This window comes from Ranitomeya variabilis, chromosome 8 (genome assembly GCF_051348905.1).
Source record: "Ranitomeya variabilis isolate aRanVar5 chromosome 8, aRanVar5.hap1, whole genome shotgun sequence".
Lineage (NCBI taxonomy): Eukaryota > Metazoa > Chordata > Amphibia > Anura > Dendrobatidae > Ranitomeya > Ranitomeya variabilis.
This window is the reverse complement of record NC_135239.1, coordinates 27,477,430-27,497,368: the sequence shown is the minus strand read 5'-3', so window position 1 is coordinate 27,497,368 and position 19,939 is coordinate 27,477,430. Positions and strand designations below refer to the sequence as shown.

The 19,939-nt window shown below is 47.3% G+C and overlaps 2 protein-coding genes across 3 annotated transcripts in view; one reads left to right on the top strand and one right to left on the bottom strand.

Moving 5' to 3' along the window:
• The first annotated feature begins 2,590 nt into the window (after nt 1-2,590).
• Nucleotides 2,591-10,446, top strand: NASP (nuclear autoantigenic sperm protein). Of its 2 annotated transcripts, none has more exons than XM_077276936.1 (15): nt 2,591-2,753; nt 4,836-4,883; nt 4,960-5,070; nt 5,541-5,621; nt 5,709-5,815; nt 6,362-7,324; nt 7,517-7,560; nt 7,728-7,801; nt 8,110-8,183; nt 8,263-8,451; nt 8,546-8,703; nt 9,824-9,874; nt 9,951-10,031; nt 10,118-10,240; nt 10,319-10,446. In XM_077276936.1, exons 1-15 carry the CDS (start codon nt 2,593-2,595, stop codon nt 10,361-10,363), a joined length of 2,310 nt encoding a protein of 769 aa, XP_077133051.1. In that variant the 5' UTR covers nt 2,591-2,592; the 3' UTR covers nt 10,364-10,446. The 2 variants fall into 2 exon arrangements, with proteins under 2 accessions (XP_077133051.1, XP_077133052.1); XM_077276937.1 differs by lacking the exon at nt 2,591-2,753 and adding an exon at nt 3,235-3,253.
• Nucleotides 10,447-14,025: 3,579 nt separating this feature from the next.
• Nucleotides 14,026-19,939, bottom strand: part of CCDC17 (coiled-coil domain containing 17) — a 57,093-nt gene continuing 51,179 nt past the window's right edge. The window contains exons 21-32 of the mRNA XM_077276620.1: nt 19,661-19,815; nt 19,384-19,504; nt 19,162-19,278; nt 18,356-18,453; nt 17,540-17,695; nt 16,633-16,810; nt 16,333-16,515; nt 15,314-15,544; nt 15,041-15,109; nt 14,782-14,865; nt 14,578-14,718; nt 14,026-14,421 (exon numbers count right to left, since the gene is read on the bottom strand). Coding sequence (XP_077132735.1) covers nt 14,353-14,421; nt 14,578-14,718; nt 14,782-14,865; nt 15,041-15,109; nt 15,314-15,544; nt 16,333-16,515; nt 16,633-16,810; nt 17,540-17,695; nt 18,356-18,453; nt 19,162-19,278; nt 19,384-19,504; nt 19,661-19,815 — 1,602 coding nt within the window. The 3' untranslated portion in view covers nt 14,026-14,352. The remainder of the gene's footprint in view (nt 14,422-14,577; nt 14,719-14,781; nt 14,866-15,040; nt 15,110-15,313; nt 15,545-16,332; nt 16,516-16,632; nt 16,811-17,539; nt 17,696-18,355; nt 18,454-19,161; nt 19,279-19,383; nt 19,505-19,660; nt 19,816-19,939) is intronic.

The window sequence follows — 19,939 nt, the reverse complement described above, 5'->3', positions numbered from 1 at the left end:
ACACGGAGACACGGTCCGCAAAAAATCAATGACATCTGCACAGATGCATTGATTTCAATGTGTCTACGTGTGTCAGTGTCTCCGGTACGTGAGGAAACTGTCACCTCACGTACCGGAGCCACTGACGTGTGAAACCGGCCTAATACATTGTGGACAACTGTAGCTTTAGCTTTGTGGGAACAGTTTGGGGAAAACCATTTTCTGTTCCCCATGACTGTGTCCAGTGCACCAGGTCCATACAGACATGGAGGGAAGAACATGCGCGGCCGCACAGAGTCCGGACCTCAGCCTCATCTATCAATTTTGGGATGAACTAGAACAGAGATTGTGAACCAACCCTTCTTCCCCCTAACCTCAGGGTCTGACCTCACAAATGCTCTTCTGAATGACAGGGCAAAAATTCACACAGACGCCTCCAAAATCTTGTAGAAAGTCTTCCCAGAAGAGCGGGAGCTGTTGTAGCATTGAAGGGGCACTCGGGACAATATCACTTAATAAAGGGCATTATTACTTTACAGGAATCACTTGGAGCATTATTACTTTTTAAAGGGGCAACGTTTCTCCTTGCAGAGAATGCCAAGCCAGTGTAAGGAGACTTATAGGCCAAACATGGCTTGGGAGGAATATATTAATTATTAGCAAAGAGAGGAGAACACCATCAAAATCTATATCAAACCATAAAACTTAGCTTTATTGGTATTTTTATTATAGTAAAATGCATAAGGGTGTAAAATCTTGTCCCTAATCTGCCTCAAATTATTTTCATAGTTATCGCTTGTATGTGTTCATTTGGGGGACTTGTGATATAAGTATTGATTACCCTAGTCTGCTATATAGGTAGTGGACCCCCAGGGTGTCATCAAATGAACACATACAAGTGATAACTATTAAAATAATAATTTGAGGCTGATTAGGGACAATATTGTCTACCTTTATCCATCTTAATATAATGTAAATACTAATAAAAGCTAAGTTTGATAGAGTGTGATTTCTATGGGGTTCTCCCCACTTTGTGGAGACTTATAGGCCATGCAATGATCCTCTGGGAATATAAATATGCAAATAGCCACTTCAGATACTCCATTTGAAGACTCGTCTTTCGGGGATGCTTCCCCTCCTCAGTGCAAAGCAGGAGATCTGATTTGGCTAGTAATCGATATTGACTTTTAGGATTGGGCTTTATTTGGATGCAGAGCTATGGACAGTATATTTACATTGGATTCTCCAGGATTTTTCCTTAGGCTATATTATGACTATGAGATGGGGGTCCATCGTTCAACACTCCCACCAATCATTTATCTTCAGTGCTGTGGATTATATTTTGCCATGTAGTATCTCATAACATGATCAGATACGGTGTTATCTGAGCATGCTCGGGTGCTGACAGTGTCTTCTGCGTGCTCGAATAATATGTTCGAGTCCCTGCGGCTGCATGTCTCGCAGATGTTTCACAGCCGCAGCATATGCAGGGATTGCCTAACAGCAGCGGGGACTCGAACATATTATTTGAGCACGCCAAAGACATTCTGTTTGCACCTGAGCATGCTCAGATAACACCTTATCCCATCACTAGTGGATTCGATCTTCTGGGAGCTTTATTTTTCACGTGTATTTCCAAGATGGATCCCCTTCGATATCCACATCAAAGAATATTAGAAGTTGTTTTTTTTTATGTGGATTATGGAGCAAATGTATCTGTAAAATCTACACAAGAAATGATTTAAAATACTCTCAATGAGGAAAAGAAGCAAAATGTCACTTCTTAGAAAAAATAATCTCTCCAAATTTTACTACTGCCTCAACTGAAGCAGGAAAACTGCCCCCTACACAGCAAAAAAATCCTTCTTTTAAAGCAGTGTATATATATATATTGATTTTTTTCAGCCAGAAAGTGACGTATAGCGGGAAGGTCTCGGAAGCGTCTCCTATCATAGGGCCGTGGTCAGACAGGTGCATTTTACGGTTTGTACGCGGACGGCAGAGTCCATTGCTACCGCGAGTCTCCAAACCAGGTCGTACAGCCTTATATGTGCCTCTGAGGCCGTAAGCCCGGGTCAGGAGCCACGCGGTCAGTCTGGGCCTTGTAGTCCTCCTACGGACAAGGACATTGCAAATCATCAGAACCAGGTGGATATTGTGTGACAATACGACTCCCTTCGCCTGTGATGGCGCATGAGCAGCCAATGTCGCCCCGGCCTCATGTAATAGGGGTTATTGGGCCACCAGTTATAATAATAATAATAATAATAATAAATCCAGGAAAATGAAGGCAGCACACCAATAAATGAAAAAATAAGTGCAGTTTATTGGCCCATGTGCAACGTTTCAGTCCCGAGTGTGGACCTTTCTCAAGTAGTAATAGTTATTAATAAGCAAGAAGAAGAGGAAATCCCCAGAAAATGCTCATTCACAAGTCTATTCACTGACAGGAAGCAGAGGCTGTGTGAAATGCTGAGGAAGTGAGAGCCAGGAGGAGCAGGCGGCCGCCACTTCCGGTCTGCGCGTCACGTGACCCGCAGACAATAGGCAGCCGGGAGCGCGGGAAACTCCTCAGAGGTCAGAGGTCCTCGGAAGCCGGGGGGCGGGGACGTGATGCGGGGCGGGGCTAAGGGCAGGCGGTATAAGAGCAGCTCCCGGCGCGGGGGATACGATCTGCCATCTTCTCTCCTCCAGTCGTGGTCGGCGGAGCTCAGCCAGCGGATTCCAGTCATCATGGCCGAAAACACAGCGACGGTGCCGACCGAGGCAGAGAAGTAAGGCGGGTTTAGTGAATCAGTGTGTGTGTGTCAAGGTGTACGGGACACACGGAGGACGGGAGGCGGCAGACGTCTCCTGGGTGACGAGTCTCCGTCTTGTCCGGTGTTACCGGGAGTTCCGTGTTTTTGTTTCTAACGTTTATTCCGGCCACATAGTGATAGGGGCGGGGCCCGGGGCTTTCCTGGCAACAGAGCCGATCCTCGTTGTCCGATTGGCCGCAGCAAACAGGCCCGCCGACAGCTCGCCTCCTCATTGGTTGGTTGTACCTTCGCGCGCTCTGCTTTGTGTGACCAGGTGACAGTGGCAGCGAGGTTGGCGCCAGTGCTGCGCTCCTTTGTGGTGGTCCCGGCCTCCTCCTGTGGGGGGCCGCGGTGCCTCGCCCGGCCTCCTAGTCCTCACCTCCGCCATGGTGGGGCTCCTACTCGGAGCTGGAGCCAGACGGGCCCGGTGTGAGGCCTGGGCCTCACCTGTATGTCGGTCACATGTAGGAGCCTAGGTAGACATGCCTGCCCTCATTCACCAACGTCCTCCTTCCCCAGAGGTGCACGGTGTCCTCTAGTCGGCAGCTCACTTTCTCGGCAGCACAATGTCTGACATGCGCAGTGTCACTGGGAAGCTTCTGACCCAATCCGGGTGTGACTAGTCCGGACCCCTCCTGCGCGGTCGCACCTGCTTGTATGATCATTAGGCCCCAGAGTAGGATGTGTGCCCGGCCCCAGCTGACCGTCAGTACCTCACCTCTGCTCCATGCTCAGTTTGGGTGGGCTCTGGTTCTCCTCGCTTTGTAAGCAGAAGTTGCACTTTCTCTTTTTTAGGGGCATCAAGTGTAGTATTAGGCCATGTTCACACTTTGCGGTGTCCTCTGCGGGTTCTCCCGCAGCGGAATTGATAAATCTGCAGGGAAAAACCGCTGCGGTTATCCCTGCAGATTTATCGCGGTTTGTTTTGCGGTTTCCGCTGCGGGTTTACTCCTATACTATTGATGCTGCATATGCAGCATCAATAGTAATGGTAAAAATAATAAGAATTGGTTATATACTCACCCTCTGATGTCCGGGTCTCCTCGGCGCTGCACGCGGCGGTCCGGTTCCAAAGATGCTGTGCCGGGAAGGACCTTCGCGACGTCATCGCAGGCCCTGCTCGCACAGCAACCCTGAGACCGGACGGTCGCGTGCAGCGCTGAAAGGTGAGTATATCATTATTTTTTTTTTACACTAATATGGTTCCCAGGGCCTGGAGGAGAGTCTCCTCTCCTCCACCCCGGGTACCATCTGCACATTATCCGCTTACTTGCTGCATCGTGGGCACAGCCCCATGCAGGAAGTTAGCGGATCAATGCATTCCTATGTGTGCAGAATCGCAGCGATTCTGCACAAAGAAGTAACATGCTGCGGGTTGTAAACCGCTGCATTTCTGTGAGGTTTTTCCCGCAGCATGTGCACAGCGGTTTGCGGTTTCCATAGGGTTTACATGTAAATGTAAACGCTATGGAAACTACTGCAGACCCGCAGCATCAAAATCGCCACGGATCTGCGGTAAAACCCGCAAAGTGTGAACATGGCCTAAGACAACCACCCTGGGCCTACAAACAGGCTGGTCTGGGGCCCCTGTAGCTCCTCCTGCCATCCGCTCCCTGCATGGATGTTGTGGATAGCTGATGCTGGATCCACTCCATGCCTGGCACTGGTTCCCAGTGACCCCCTGTCCATATGTAATGGGGTCTGCACTGCCCATCAGACATCTGTGAGAAACACTACTGGTGCCACAATGAGGACTTGTTACCACTGTGTCTCTTAGTTGAATACATTGTAACAAGTGCCCATGTGTTTGGCATATGGAGAATTGTAACAAACTCAACTGGGAGTATGGGGAGGGAATTTGTTTTGGAGTCTAAATGAGTTCTACCTGAGCTATAGCACTGACATGAGTGACGGCTGTCAGTGACACCAGCAGCTGCTTCTGGCCCTTCCCTTTACAGGGTTACAACCTGCAGCACTGATCATTGCTAGTACATGCATCTAGGGGTTATAGGATGACCAGGTGATGTTGGTAACTTTTTTTGTTTGTTTTTTGGTTAGGATGGAAGAAATTTCTGAGCCTTCAACATCTGCAGAACAAGCTGATGGGTAAGATCTATGTTTTGGCATCTGGGGGGCCCTGGTGTCTTGTCACATGCAATGAATGATGTTTCTTCCTCTGCAGGGATGATGCGGATGCTGAAGTGAAGCGGCTGATGGGAGTGGGCAAAAGGAATCTGGTCATGAAGGACATCCGCTCTGCCGTCAATGCCTTCCAGGAGGCCAGCAGCATTCTGTAAGTGGAGACTGGCCGTGGCTCTTGTAATGTGCACTATTGCTCCCTGTTGTCAGCCTTTTCATTGAGGAGCTAGTAACTTCCAGCTCCAAATGAAAACTGGCTTTGTGATCATCATGGGACACAGCACTTTTCTCTCAATACAGCAATTCTTTGATTAATTCTATATACTGTGACACCAGATGACCACAGGTTCAGTTCCCCATGGGGCATTAAAGAGATGATACAGACTTTACATGTGGAATATCTGCACAAATCTGGGCCAACTTATGAGATGGGAGGCACCTAAGATTGATTTCTGCATTGATGGCTCCTTCATTGTCAGCAATGCCTCTGGATGTAAAACTGAAGTGTTGCCCACATCTTCTATTATATTGCCAATGGTCCTCTCCCTGGTGTGCATGCAAGGCAGCTGGTAAGGTCTTTCCCCATCAGGTGTGGTCTCTAATGGGACATTCTGTTCTCCATAGTGGGAAGAAGTATGGTGAGACTGCCGACCAGTGTGCAGATGCCTTCTACCTCTATGGCACAACTCTCCTGGAGATGGCAAGGTAAGGGGTCATAACCGGGGGGGGTAACTAGTTATCTTCCCTGGAGTTTTGTTCCTTATCTTTGACCCTTTTAATTCTTACATGCAGAATGGAGAGTAATGTCCTGGGAAATGCTCTGGAGGGGATGCCAGAAGAGGAAGATGAAGACTCTGAAAAGGAGGACCCTGTTGTCCCCAGTGCGTCCAACCTTGATGGTATGTATCCTCAGAAAAGAGTGACTCTGAGAATTCCGCTTTTGGCGGTGTCTTGGAGCTCTGTTGCCTGGTCTGCATCTTATGGCAGCCATAGTCGGGTAGTCCTCCACATCAGCCAAAAGCTGAAGTTGCACTAAGTCTGCTATTTTTGCTTGCTTTCTGCTTAGGGGGTGTCCCATCTACAGTGCCAGGCTGCCTTACACCTGTACCCATTAGAGATCTCTGGATGGTGTAAATACATATGGCATTGGGTATTGCTTGGTTTCTTACTCACCAGTCATTAAGATTGATCTGGTTATTGCTCAGTCTACCAGGGATGTCTTATGGGTTCAGCATTAGAGATGCCCAAAGTGCAGTGATGCTATGCTGTAATATTTGGTCCTGCTAATAGTGATGTGAATAAGCAGAGTAGTACAACTGTATGCAGTGATCAGACTCACTAATGTCCCACAACCATCACTTACTGTTAGAAGATGTAAAATTACTGAAGATGTATGATGATCATGGCTCTCACTAAAACTGAGGGATTTTTCTCAAACCCCCTAGAGAAAGAAAGGGAGGAGTTAAGAGAGCAGGTATATGATGCCATGGCAGAAAAGGAAGAAAAATCTGAAAAGGAGAATGGTGAAGACTCCAAAGAACCTGATACTGAAGAGATGGAGTGTGAGAAATCCTCTGAAGCTCCAGAGATCCAAGACAAAAAAACTGAAGGTGACACTGTGAAGACAAATGGTGATGCTGCTGAGCCCCAAGACAAGGCTGAAGGTGATGATTCAAAAACTAATGGTGCTACAGAGACCCAAGAAAAGGATGTTGCTGCTACAGAGACCCAAGACAAGGCTGAAGGTGATGATGCAAAAAATAATGGTGCTACTACAGAGACACAAGAGAAGGATGTTGCTGCTACAGAGACCCAAGACAAGGCTGAAGGTGCTGCTGCTGAGACCCAAGAGAAAGATGTTGCTGCGGAGACCCAAGACAAAGCTGAAGATGTTGCTGCTGAGACCCAAGACAAGCCTCAAGGTGACTCTGCTGAGAACCAAGAGAAAGTTGATGTTGAAGCTGCAGAGACCCAAGACAAGGCTAAAGGTGATGCTGCTGAGACTGAAGAGAAAGCTGAAGCTGAGACCCAAGAGAAGGCTGAAGGTAACACTGCAGAGAACAAAGCTGAAGGTGACTCTTCAGGGACCCAAGAGAAAGGTGAAGCGGAGACTCAAGAGAAGGCTGAAGGTGATTCTGCAGAGGTAGAAAAAGCTATGGAAGTAGTAGAGACCAAACCAGAGGTCTTGCCAGAAGCTGAGGTCTCTACTGAAGCTGTGAAGAACAAGACTGAAGATGTAGAGACTGACACTGCCCAGGAATCTGAGAAGCCAGAGGACAAGACTGATGACAAACCCAAAGACACTGAGAACTCTGACACTTCAGCTAAACCTGAAGAAACTGCAACAGCTGTAGAGAAGGAAGATCAAACTGCATGTGATGAAGCGGAGCCTATGGAAGGGGCAGAAGGTAACAGGGGTGGTAGATTTGGGCACAATTATCTATTGACCTGGCAGCGATGGTCTGGAGTGTTCCTGCACCTGAGTCTGAGATACTGGTCCTACCAGTCTGGTGGTGGCACGATGGCTCTCTGCACACTGCATGCATGATGCTTCACTCTGCACCCCACACATGGAGACTGACACTTATTTATTTTACTAGAGGAAGATGCTGAATCTGACGACAATGAAGAGACAGATGAGAAGGTAAATTCACTGCAGATGTTCGTAGCCCCAATGGGTGGGTTAAAAAATGAAGAAAATCTTGTTCTTGCTCTGGAGCTGGCACAGATCAGTGCAGCTGTACAGGGTTTTTTTGTATGTTGGCACTCTATACTACTGTTTAGGTGATGACATCTGTCCTGTTCTTCCAGGAAAACGAAGAGGAAGTTGGTAACCTGCAGCTGGCCTGGGAGATGCTGGATTTGTCAAAGGTGATATTTAAAAGGTAAGGGGACTCCATGTTGTGCAGATACAAACTTGTCAGTCTTCTCCATAGATGTGCTTTTAGAAGTTATGGGGGTCACTATTGCACCACGTCAAGTCCAGATCAGATTGCTGTCATCCAGCAAGACTCCTGTGTTGCATATCTGTTTTTGTTTGGTTTTTTTCTTCTGAATTTCAAGACAAGTTGTGGACAACATGGCTCCAGTTTTTGCAAAACCAATTCCCAGTGTTCGTGCTGAGGGATGTTGTGCAACTAGAGCATAATGAAGGTTCGCTTTCAATTTAACAAATGCCTTGATCGATCCACAGGCAGGAGGACAAGGAATCACAGCTGAAGGCAGCACAGGCTTATCTGAAGCTGGGAGAAGTCAGCATTGAGTCAGGTGAGTGCTCGCCGTGAGGCTTTACTGCAGCTAACAGATCCTTTATTACAATGGTCACTGACATTTGCTTTGTCTCCAGAGAACTACACCCAAGCTGTGGAAGACTTCCTGGTGTGTCTTGCCATCCAGAAGGAGCATCTAGTAGAACATGACCGACTACTCGCAGAGACTCACTACCAGCTGGGGTTGTGCTATCAGTATAGCGGCAAACACGACGAAGCAATCTCTCACTTCAACCAGTCCATAGCTGTGATGGAGAAGAAAATGGGTGAGCACAATTGCAGGGCATATATTGTCCAGCCCCCAAACTAATCCTCTGGGTAACAATGCAAACACTCTAAATTCTTCAATGGTCACTACAGAACAGCTTGAGAAGGCTGCAGAGGAGTCTAAGGAAGAGTCACAGAAGGAAATTGAAGAATTGAAGGGTCTCCTGCCTGATATTAAGGAAAAGATTGAAGATTCCAAAGAAGCACAGAAATCAATGGAAGACACGGTCAAAGTGCTTAAGGAGACACTGGTTAGTAGTCACTGCACTGACATGGCTGAGACAGCAGTTGTGAATGCTAGGCTACTTTCACACTTACATCGTTTAGGGGCCGTTGCAATGCATCGTTCTGTGGAAAAAATGCATTCTGCAAAGTTGCCTGCAGGATGCGTTTTTTGCACATAGACTTATATTACTGGCGCATCGCGACTTATGGACACACGTTCCATACGTCATGCACCTAATGCATCGGTATTTGGTGGGCTGTCATATCGAAAAAACGTTCAAGGGAATGTGTTTTCGTACGTTGTGTCCTGCATTTCCTACCACGCATGCGCAGCTGGAACTCCACTCCCTCCTCCCTGGGGCTTTACAGTGGGTGCATTGAAACACTGCATCCTCTGCCCACGTTGTGCAGAATTTGCACAACGTCCATCGGTACGTTGCACCGACACTTAGCGACTGCCCCGTACCGACAGAAGTGTGAAAGAAGCCTTAGAGGATTTTAAGATGCGGCTTGTCACTGTGTAAATGGTATGGAGCACAGCTAACAAACCTGCATTGCTAATGCTTGGAAGAGTCAGGCGGCCGTATAAAATGGACATGGATCTGGTGCAAGGTTCGGACTGTCTGGCTCGCCTGAGCGTGACACCTTCATGTAAGTCTATGCAGCTGTTGGGTTAGTCTGAGAACTGCATTACAATCCCCATCTGAGTTATATGGTCGTGTGACTCCCACCCTTCAGCAGCACCTAATATCAATCATCTCAATCTAGGGAAAGTAAATCCCTTTTAAAGGGGTTGTCACTACCTTTACAACTGGCTTTTAAATGAAATAGTCAGCCCTCCCCATATTGAAGATTCACTCCTTCTCCAGCTGTACTCATTCCAACAATGAGGGACCATGATGTCACTTGAGACCTGGCTCAAATTGCTGGAAAGGGAGCATCTGTCTCTATTACAAGGGATTGCTTAAAGTTGTCCAGGTAATGGACAAACCCTTTAAGAGCATTATACCCATCTTCATTGAGGCCCATGCTATTAAGAGGCATGCACATATTATTCCTTTGAGGCCCTCGTATGAAATGCCAGTCTTAAGTCCATGACTGCTCAGTGTCTGGCACAGTCATGGTGACATCTATTATTTCTTACAGGGTGGCACATCATCAAGCTTTCCAAAGGAGAATGGTAGCACGTCCACATCTGTAAGTAACATTGAGGATTATCCCTATAGATTAATGTCAGATGTTGTTCCCTGGGACTGAGCCTCTGTCTTTCCAGGCTGAAGCGGAGAAGAGCGGGGACTGCACCGTACCAGTAACCAACTGTGTATCTGACATTTCTCATCTCGTAAGAAAGAAGGTAAATGCTCCTCTACATCTGTAGAGCTGGTGACTGCTGGGTGATGGTAAATGGGGGGCTGAGCACTAACTGCCTTAATTCTGAAGAGGAAACCTGAGGAGAGTCCTGTGAAAGAAGCCAAGAAGTGCAAATCTGAGCCTGTCGAGAATGGATCTAGCAACGGCGATGCTGTGGTGCCCACGAACGAGCAGGTGGAGAAGGCAGAGGAGGTGGGTGCAGGGCTGTGCCATCTGGGCCCCTCCAATAGACCTGTCATGTAGTAACCGGCCTTTATCTCCCACCTGCAGGCAGAGAACCAGACTCCCATGGACACAGTGGAGAGCACGGCATGATTATTACCTCATCACACTGTATATAGATTCACACTTTTGGTTTTGAGCATCTTTTTGTAAAACAAAATAAAGCGTTAAACAAATGTCTGTAGCGGCCTGTCATCCTGCCATCTTCACATCTGTGGTGATAAGTATACAAAATTAACACTGAAGAGTGTGGACACATCCGAGCTAAAGGGTCCAGAGACGTGCCTGTAAAAGTACATGTAGGGGAACAATTAGAGTGGGGTGTGGGATGCACCTACCATCACCCCCAAAATAAACCTAGCATGTTACAGGATCTGACTAGAAGCCTTGGTTAGGGCTGACATTAGGTTGGGGGACTCTGCTATTGCCCAGACCCCACAGCACTCCCAAGGTTAAGACTTTTCTCATGGACCTTCTAGTGACATATCAGGCATGTGGCTATGATGTCACTAAAGGTCCTTTAACTTCTGGAGTCAAGAGGAACTGAAGTTGGGATAGAAAGTCCCATATGTGTAGCAGGATTTTATCTGAATTCTTGTAGAACTTAAGTTTGTTTAGGGGGAAAATGCTGACATGATCCGCATGGAGGAGCATTACACCTCAAAACCCCCTCAAGGATCCCAGTAAGACTGCTGTCACCTAGATAAGCCAGATCTCACACTCTGCACTGAGGGGCATTACTCTGACAGTCTGCAAACTGATTTTTTTTTTTTTTTTTTTTTTTTTTTGGCTTTTATCCTAAGTTGTGACAAGGCTCACTGACCAATATTTACTTTTAGCATTGCTACTTCCTATAGTTTCCACAACTTTTTATTTTTTTTTTCCTCCCTCTGAGAACTTTTACTCACATCCAACTGTGGAAATTATTCATACATTTATTGATTTTTAAAATGAACTTTAGGAAAACCTTCAGTGTTTAAAGTTTCAGACCCTCCTGACAGTGGAGACAACTTCCCATTACCTGGCCCCAGTCATCAGACAAACTGTTTAAAACTGGTAGAGGAGCCAGGATGCAGGTATGCCTTACTCCAGATGAGATGCAACTAGCCATCGGATCAGGGCTGAACTCTATCCAAAGAGACAATGTCAATTCCCTGACTGCAAGCAGATTTTACCTCTTCCCTAACAATCTTCCATTCTTGCACTTTTGAGCCCACATTAAGGGGGACTGAGATACGATAGTGTCATTTTGGAAGAGAAAGGGAATGGCAGCTTAAATTTAAGAATTCACATACCTTTCATATAAATGTCTTTCTGCTCTCAAGCCATGAACAATTTGTAGGAGGATGTATGTATATATCTGGGGGAAGGCTAGATGGTTCCACCAGGGTCTTCTCTGCCACTATCTAGATAAGAGGTCTCAAACTGCATTCCTCAAGGGCCGCAAACAGGTCATGTTTTCAGTATTTCTTTGTATTGCACAGGTGATGATTTATTCACCTGCACAGAATGATTCCAGCACCTTGTGCAATGCGAAGGAAATCTTAAACACGCATGGTCTGAGGCCCTCAAAGAATGCAGTTTGAGACCCCTTATCTAGATGGTATCAAGTCATTGGCTTGCTGATCTTCCTTCTCACCTTGTTCCTTCTAGTCTTCCATGCTGTCCTTCTCAAGTGATTGCTCCTCATGCACTTCAGACTAACCACATCTTGGGAGGGATGACATGACAAAAGCCACAGCTGCTCATCGGGGGGGTGCTGAATACATCCATTGTCTACCACTTCTATGAGGTCTCTTATTTCTGAAGTACAACTATAAACATTTTCATAAGACAATGTGGCTTCCAACTTCATCACTCAACTGAAACTGCCCTAACTAAAGTCACCAATGACCTACTAACCGCCAAGAGCAAGCGACACTATTCTGTCCGTCTTCTGCCTTCGACACTGGACCACTCCCTTCTGCTACAGATCCTCTCATCTCTTGGCATCAGACTTGGCCCTATCCTGGATCTCATCATATCTGACTGAGCATTCAGTGTCTCCCTCCCCCACACCACCTCCTCACTTCGCCCCTTGTCCGTCAGTGTTCCTCAAGTCTCTGTTCTAGGACCCCTACTCTTCTCCATGTACATCTTCGGCCTGGGACATCACATAGAATCCCACGGTTTGCAGTATCAATTCTACGCTGATGACACGTAGGTCTACCTATTCGGACCTCCCCTCCTTATTGACCAAAATTTCACTGTCTATCTCGGCCTTTTCTCCTCGCTTTCTAAAACTGAACATGGACAAAATAGAATTCATAATCTTTCCCCCATCTCACTCTACCCCTCCGCCAGACCTATCCATCAATGTCAATGGCTGCTCACTTTCCCCGGTCCCGCATGCTCTGTGCCTCGGGGTGATCCTCGACTCTGCCCTCTTTCAAGCCACATATCCAAGCCTTGCCTCCTGCAGTCTCAAACTCAAATATTTCCCGGATCCGCGCATTCCTTGACCGTGACACCACAAAAACACTAGTGCACACCCTTATCTCCCGCCTCGACTACAGCAACCTCCTACTCTCTGGCACCACTCCAATCCATCCTACACTCTGCTGCCCAACGAATCCACCTGTCCGCCCACTATTACCCAGTCTGTCTCTGCCAAGCTCTTCGCTGGCTTCCTATCGCCCAGAGACTCCAGTTCAAAACCCTTACAATGACATAAAAAGCCATCCACAACCTGTCTCCTCCGTACATCTGTGACATGGTCTCCCGGTACTTACCTACACGCAACCTCCGATCCTCTCAAGATCTACTCCCTTCTCATCTTTTCCTCCCACAATCGCATACAAGACATCTCCCGTGCTTCCCTTATACTCTAGAACTCTCTTACCACAACACATCACTCTCGCCTACCACGGAAACCTCCAAATTGAACCAGAAGACTCACCTCTTCCGACAAGCCTACAGTAATCCTCAACCTACTGAACCACCGCACAATCAGCTTTACCCTCTCCTACTGTGAAGGGTTAAACTAAGAAAAATTAAAGCTGGCTTCATTTTGTGCTTTTCGACTCCATCTTGTTGTTTTAAGATACATTTTGTTACTTGGTAAAAGTTCATAGTTGTTATGAGACCTTGATTGTTTCAACCTGAACAAGACATGAGACCGAAGGTGTATTGTTCTACGGGACCTTGATGTGCAGACTGTTCCTGCATTCTTATACGTTAAGAACTGTGAGCGTGTTCATATGTTGATTGGTTGAAGTATAACTTAAGATTATAAAAAGTGCGACACAATAAACAGGGGTCAGAGATCTGCTCGATCCCCCCCAAACAGAGACACACGTCTGTCTGGTCATTTTCCGTTGCCGGCAACGCTCTGTGGATCAATTTGAAAATCACTGAGTCAACCGTGAAGGGTCGCTTCAGATCCTCCCTCAACACTAGTGTATCCTCACCCATCCCCTGCAGACTGTGAGCCCTGGCGGGCAGGGTCCTCCCTCCTTATGTACCTGTGTGTCTTGTTCTTTGCTCATGTTTAATGTATTTGGACTCCAAAAAAAGTCACTTCTGCTTCACCTCACCACTTGGTTATCACTTTTGTCTTGTGACATTGTCACTATCATGGTGGAAAAGCCCTGTTCACCACCACACTGCTTCTGGATCGCTGGAATAGTTGCTCTTGGAGAACATTTACGGTAGATCCCATGCTTTGTGGCTGTGATGTCCCCCCTCCATGGATGAGAGGCCCCTACACCCATTGTCTCGGCATGCTTTAATATCGGATGATACAGGATTCCTGGTAGTGCACATTTTCTTTTGGACAACTGGAAGACTGATCTGGACAGTCTGAAGGGGCCTTCATCAGAGAAACTAACTGTCCCTGTGGTTCCTGCAGAATGTCAGTCTGTCCTCTGGCTTTAGGGCCCAGGCTACCATTACCACTAGGCGCCAGGGAAGGTGGGCATAAATGAGCTGTGGTGCAGTAATCTACACATTTTCTGCAGCAAACATGAGAATCTTCTGCCAGAGTTGGGAGTAAACAGACAATAGCTGATTGGAGCAGATTCATGGTCACTGTTCGGGGGGTGTTAGTGGTTCACTTTGGGATCCAGTAGAGAGAACTGATCTGTGGCGGCTTCTTTATGAGACATCACGTACTGAAACGAGATTACAAGTCCATAGTGATATATTCTGCAATCATGTATAACATTGCAGATCCACATAGCACTACAAGCCCCAGCATGCACATATCATAATAGCAGGCTTAGATATGACATGATACAGGCTAATCATTTCTTTTTTGCTCCTCTTACCTTCTGGTACCAGCTCACTAGGAGGCTCTTGAAAGCGTCTGGCTGCTGCGTGCCTGGGACGAGCTCCGCTACGCTCCTGCCGCTTGGCTGTGCCGTGTACGAGGCGATGGCATCCTCCGGTAAGTACGTCCGGTTTACATCCTATAGGAGAGCACAGCGTGAGAAGTCGCTCACCATGTGACTCACAATGTCTTCTGTCCTTACCTGCGGATTGTAGGTTGTCACCTCCTCCTGGCGTCGACCATCTGCGATCCGCATAATGACAGACGCTGCCGCTAACCTGACAACCTGTAACGGGCAATATGGCTTCTTATAGCCTGCTACTACTAAGCCGCCAGATTAACCACGTGTTCCCTCTAGGCTGATAATATAGTCTTGCTATCCGTCACTTTTTTTTATACAAATTATTAAACCAACCTCCGCAGAGCAGTCCGCGCCCCTCGGCCCGAGGAGCTTTCCTTACCGTGTTCTTCTCTTCCAACTCCTGCAATTTTTCTCTACAATTTCCTGACAGCAGGGCGCGCAACACAGCCTAAGGGGGGAGAGGTCGCAAATTAGAAATAGCTGATCCTTGTGATGCCGATTTTGGAAAAGTTTGAACTTGTAGAAAGTTGTAGAGTTTTATTTACAGGTGAAATCCGCAGTTAATGCTTTACGTTTCGATCAGACCACAGATTGCGGTAGATTTTCTTTGGTGGGTTGTGGTGATGACACTAATTAGATGGGTTGTCGTTACCTGGCTGGGGGCTCCTTGGTACAGTGGCAGCTGGTACACCCCCAGGTTACAGTAACTTTTGTAGAAGACACCAAGTGCCGTCCATGCCTGTGACACTGGTCTGAACACTGGTGCTGATCGCTGAAATGATACTTCAGAGCCTGAGACGTTCACCTCCGATTCTTTTGTCACAATCTCATGCAGGTGGATAATGATGGTCAGATGTTTATGGAATATTCTGCGGGTGAAGGTCTATGTGATGAGACAACAGAAGGAAAATAGATTAAGGGTGTCCTGGACGCCAGAAACGCATCCGTTTTTTAACCCTGTTTGTCTTTTTTATGGCTTGCTATATAAAATTCTTGTTTTATTGACAGCGCTAGGATGGCAGCGCTACAAGGTAGAGACAGAGGGATGATGGCGGACCTACAGGGACAGAGGGATGATGGCGGACCTACAGGGTAGAGACAAAGGGATGATGGCGGATCTACAGGGGACAAGGATAACGGAGATGATGGTGGATCTACAGGGCACAAGGATAACGGAGATGATGGTGGATCTACAGGGCACAAGGATAGCGGAGATGATGGTGGATCTACAGGGCACAAGGATAACGGAGATGATGGCGGATCTACAGGGCACAAGGACAATGGAGATGATGGTGGATCTACAGGGCACAAGGATAGCGGAGATGATGGTGGATCTACAGGGCACAAGGATAACGGAGATGATGGCGGATCTACAGGGCACAAGGACAATGGAGATGATGGTGGATCTACAGGGCACAAGGACAATGGAGATGATAGTGGATCTACAGGGCACAAGGATAGCGGAGATGATGGTGGATCTACTGGGCACTAAACAAGTAGGAAGGTGGGAGATTAGCAAGGGAGATGGAGAGAAGGATTATAGCAGATCAGAAGGGCAGTGAAAAAGCAGATTTTTCAATAGGTCGCTAGGCAGAGGGTTTATTGCAGATTTCCGGGCAGTGGATAACCAGATGTAACGTCACAGCTGAACAGAACTTGCATCCAACTCACCATGAATCCATCTTGCCACACCGGACACCTCTGATCACTGCTCAGATCGATGTCGTGTACGGTGGTGGCGCGGTCGTACCGCATCCACGGGTGCCCGTAATAATAGGCTGCTGGTGGACTGAAGCAAACGTGAGCAAAGGTGAAACCAAACCATGGCAAATTCTGGGCTGCGTCTACTGAGACCTGGAGTGATAGGTAAATAAACATGAGGATTATTTTTACACTCCGGTCATTACAATACAACCCCCATTGTCAGACTCTGGAAAGTTGTGTATAGAATCATCACTTGTTAGATCTCACCTTTATGCCTGACTTGACAAGATAGGGGGAGACACAGCACAGCTGGAAGGGTCGGGGGGCTTCCTTAATCTCAGCAAAAGCTTTATTCACCCAATCAGAAAGTAGCTTGTCTGTCACTAGACCCTGAGCGGAGCTGCCAGCGAGCAGAGGAATCACCTCCCTGACACGCACCATCGATCTGCACACACCAAACATACGGCACATGGAGATGCAAGCATCGGATGCAACTATAGTGAAACTTTACCAAAGAGTTATACCGTATGTCTGAGAGAGAAAAGCCGCAAATGTTGGGATTCACCATATTTGTACTAAAAGAATTGTGACTTTTTACTAAATTTAAATAAACTAAAGAACAAAACTAAGCCTGATGATGGTGTGCGAACAGCAGAGTGTGTGCCAAACTTATCGTCCAGTACTGACCTTGTATTATACCCCAGAGCTGCACTCACTATTCTGCTGGTGCAGTCACTGTGTACATACATTACATTACTGATCCTTAGTTACATCCTGTATTATACCCCAGAGCTGCACTCACTATTCTGCTGGTGCAGTCACTGTGTACATACATTACATTACTGATCCTGAGTTACATCCTGTATTATACCCCAGAGCTGCACTCACTATTCTGCTGGTGCAGTCACTGTGTACATACATTACATTACTGATCCTGAGTTACATCCTGTATTATACTCCAGAGCTGCACTCACTATTCTGCTGGTGCAGTCACTGTGTACATACATTACATTACTGATTCTGAGTTACATCCTGTATTATACCCCAGAGCTGCACTCACTATTCTGCTGGTGCAGTCACTGTGTACATACATTACATTACTGATCCTGAGTTACATCCTGTATTATACCCCAGAGCTGCACTCACTATTCTGCTGGTGAAGTAATAATCTTACCTGTTCCCCATTGCCCGGTACAGCTGCGCCTCCCCTGCGGTGGGCTGAGCTGTGCTGGATAAGTACACCCCCTGAGAGTATTCAGGACGCTCCATAGCGGTGGTTGTGGTTCCAGCCTTCATGATGCGGAGTAATAATGTGGCGCAGGGGACGATACTGCACAAACATGGAAGGGAAATAACATGAAATGGGCATTTTCCTAATAACAGGATTGTGCAGTTCCTGGAAACCCCTTTCTAAAATAAGTAGTTCCCCCCTTGGAAAATGAAGTAACATACGGTCGCCTTCTGCAGTGATGTCGGTGCCGCGGCTCGCTGACATTGGGATGCGCCTCCAGCCCTGCGGCCGCCAGTAGGAAGCGGTGAGAGCGCAGCAGCCGCTGATTGCAGGGCTCATGCAGGAGACCCGACGGGGCCGACACTGCTGGAGGTGAATGTGGTATTTCTACTTTACAAGGGCGATTCACTTATTTAATGGACAGCCCCCTTAATCCCATGATAGATGTGATTGCTTCCGCTGTTCTTTCTGGTCCAATTTTCTCAGCATTGTAAAGATCACTGCCTGATGTTGGCAAACATAAGACATATATTACAGGGATAAAAAAAATTTCTGTACTCCTAGTCCAAAAGTAGAAAAAAAAAATTGAATACAATTTATTGTTCCCTGTTATCAGCCACGGAAAAAGTATTATGTTTTTTTTAATAGGATGAGTGACCCTAAATATCTCCCTTCCCCCCTGGATAACAAGGTAATATCATATATCGCCAGTTCTCTCATTAGTGCGTTACTTATGACTACAACTCTCATCATTCTCACCGTCCTGATGCGGTCAGTGATTCCACAGAGAATGGCTGGTCAGTGGGAGGGGGAAGGTGGTAGACACGGATCTGGTGCGCACCTTCATTTACTGAGACCTGGAAGATATGGGATCATCAGCCTGGGAAATAGTCCTTGCCCTAATCCTGCTCACACAGCTGGGGGGTCTGTAGTGGCCCTTATGGGTCTGTTTGATCACCCTGCATATCATCATTATCAGAACATTAGAACAATTATTTTTGTGCCAACATCAAAATCATCACACCCGACAAACGAACATTTTGCTTGTTCATCTGGTGTGTGGCGGCACTGATCATGGGGAATGACATATCCTATGAACACTTGTCCTGGTTTCTCTAAAAGGACAATTAGGTATCTCCTCTCCTGGACTCCAGATAATTGGCTCTCACTGACACATTGTCACAAACCGATCAGTTGTATGAGCAGGACCGGGTCTGGATGATTTGCAGTCACATTGTATCATTGCTTCTCCGTTACATTGTATCAGTGTCGCTGTGTCACATTGTATCAGTGTCGCTCCGTCACAATATAGCACTATTATTTTAACCGTAGGACATTTTGATATTGTCACAGTATTTTATTTACTAGTGTGGGTGTACAATGCCCACTGGGATCACACACCGTACCATATATGTAGTGCCCAAAACATACCGCTATACTGTGCGCGTAAGGGCGCCATAAACGGATCATTACACCACAGCTGGCGCCATGATATAAGACCCTATGGCGGCTGGTGAAGGCCTCGCTGCGGTTGTCCCATTCGCCCATGTAAATGTAGACGTCACCTGAAAGTCTCCGGTATCGGATTTTGGGGCTACGAGGGAACAAGACTCAACAAAGAGGTTAATGGCTGCCCAACCGATGAGCGCCAGATCCCTGGTGAAGCGATCTACGGTATAAACCTGGGAAACAGAAGGACAGAAAATCAATATAGGGGCTGTTACCCCCAAATACTGCGCAAATGACAGAAGCCGGGTGTCCACCCCCTCTACGCCGTGTTCTGGTACCTTTAGCAGCAGGGTGGCGGTGGGTGCGATGTTCGGAGAATTAATCTCTACGGTGTAATTGTAGGACGGATGGAAAATGTCGCTGGTTAAATCGATCCCGGTGCAGATATCCGGCCCGATCCTGGGAAAAGAGATGCCGCGAATAAGACGTCAGGCGAGGGTTCTGCTTGGTCCTTTTGGGGGTTTCACCTGGAGCTCAGGTGACATCACGAGGTCGGGGGTCTGCGACACCCTGAGGGGCCGCCGAGTATGGCACCATCCTGGAGTCTCTGCTTACTGGTCATAGTTCCTGTCGAATATCCGTCCAGTGACCCGAGTGACCGTCACAGCGTCTGGTAGGAAACGCGCGCCGTCAACGAAGAGCCTGATGGTGTCATTAGGCCGGTAAGGCTCTTCAGGGGGGACGCTCCGGGAGTGAGGGATGTACACGCCCTATACAAGAGACAGGCAGGAAAGTCAATGTCATGGCCATAGCAGCTTACTCCAGAGGTGGTGCAGGAGTAAGGCCACGTTCACAGCTTTTGGTGAGGCTTTAATGTTGCAGATTTTCTGCACT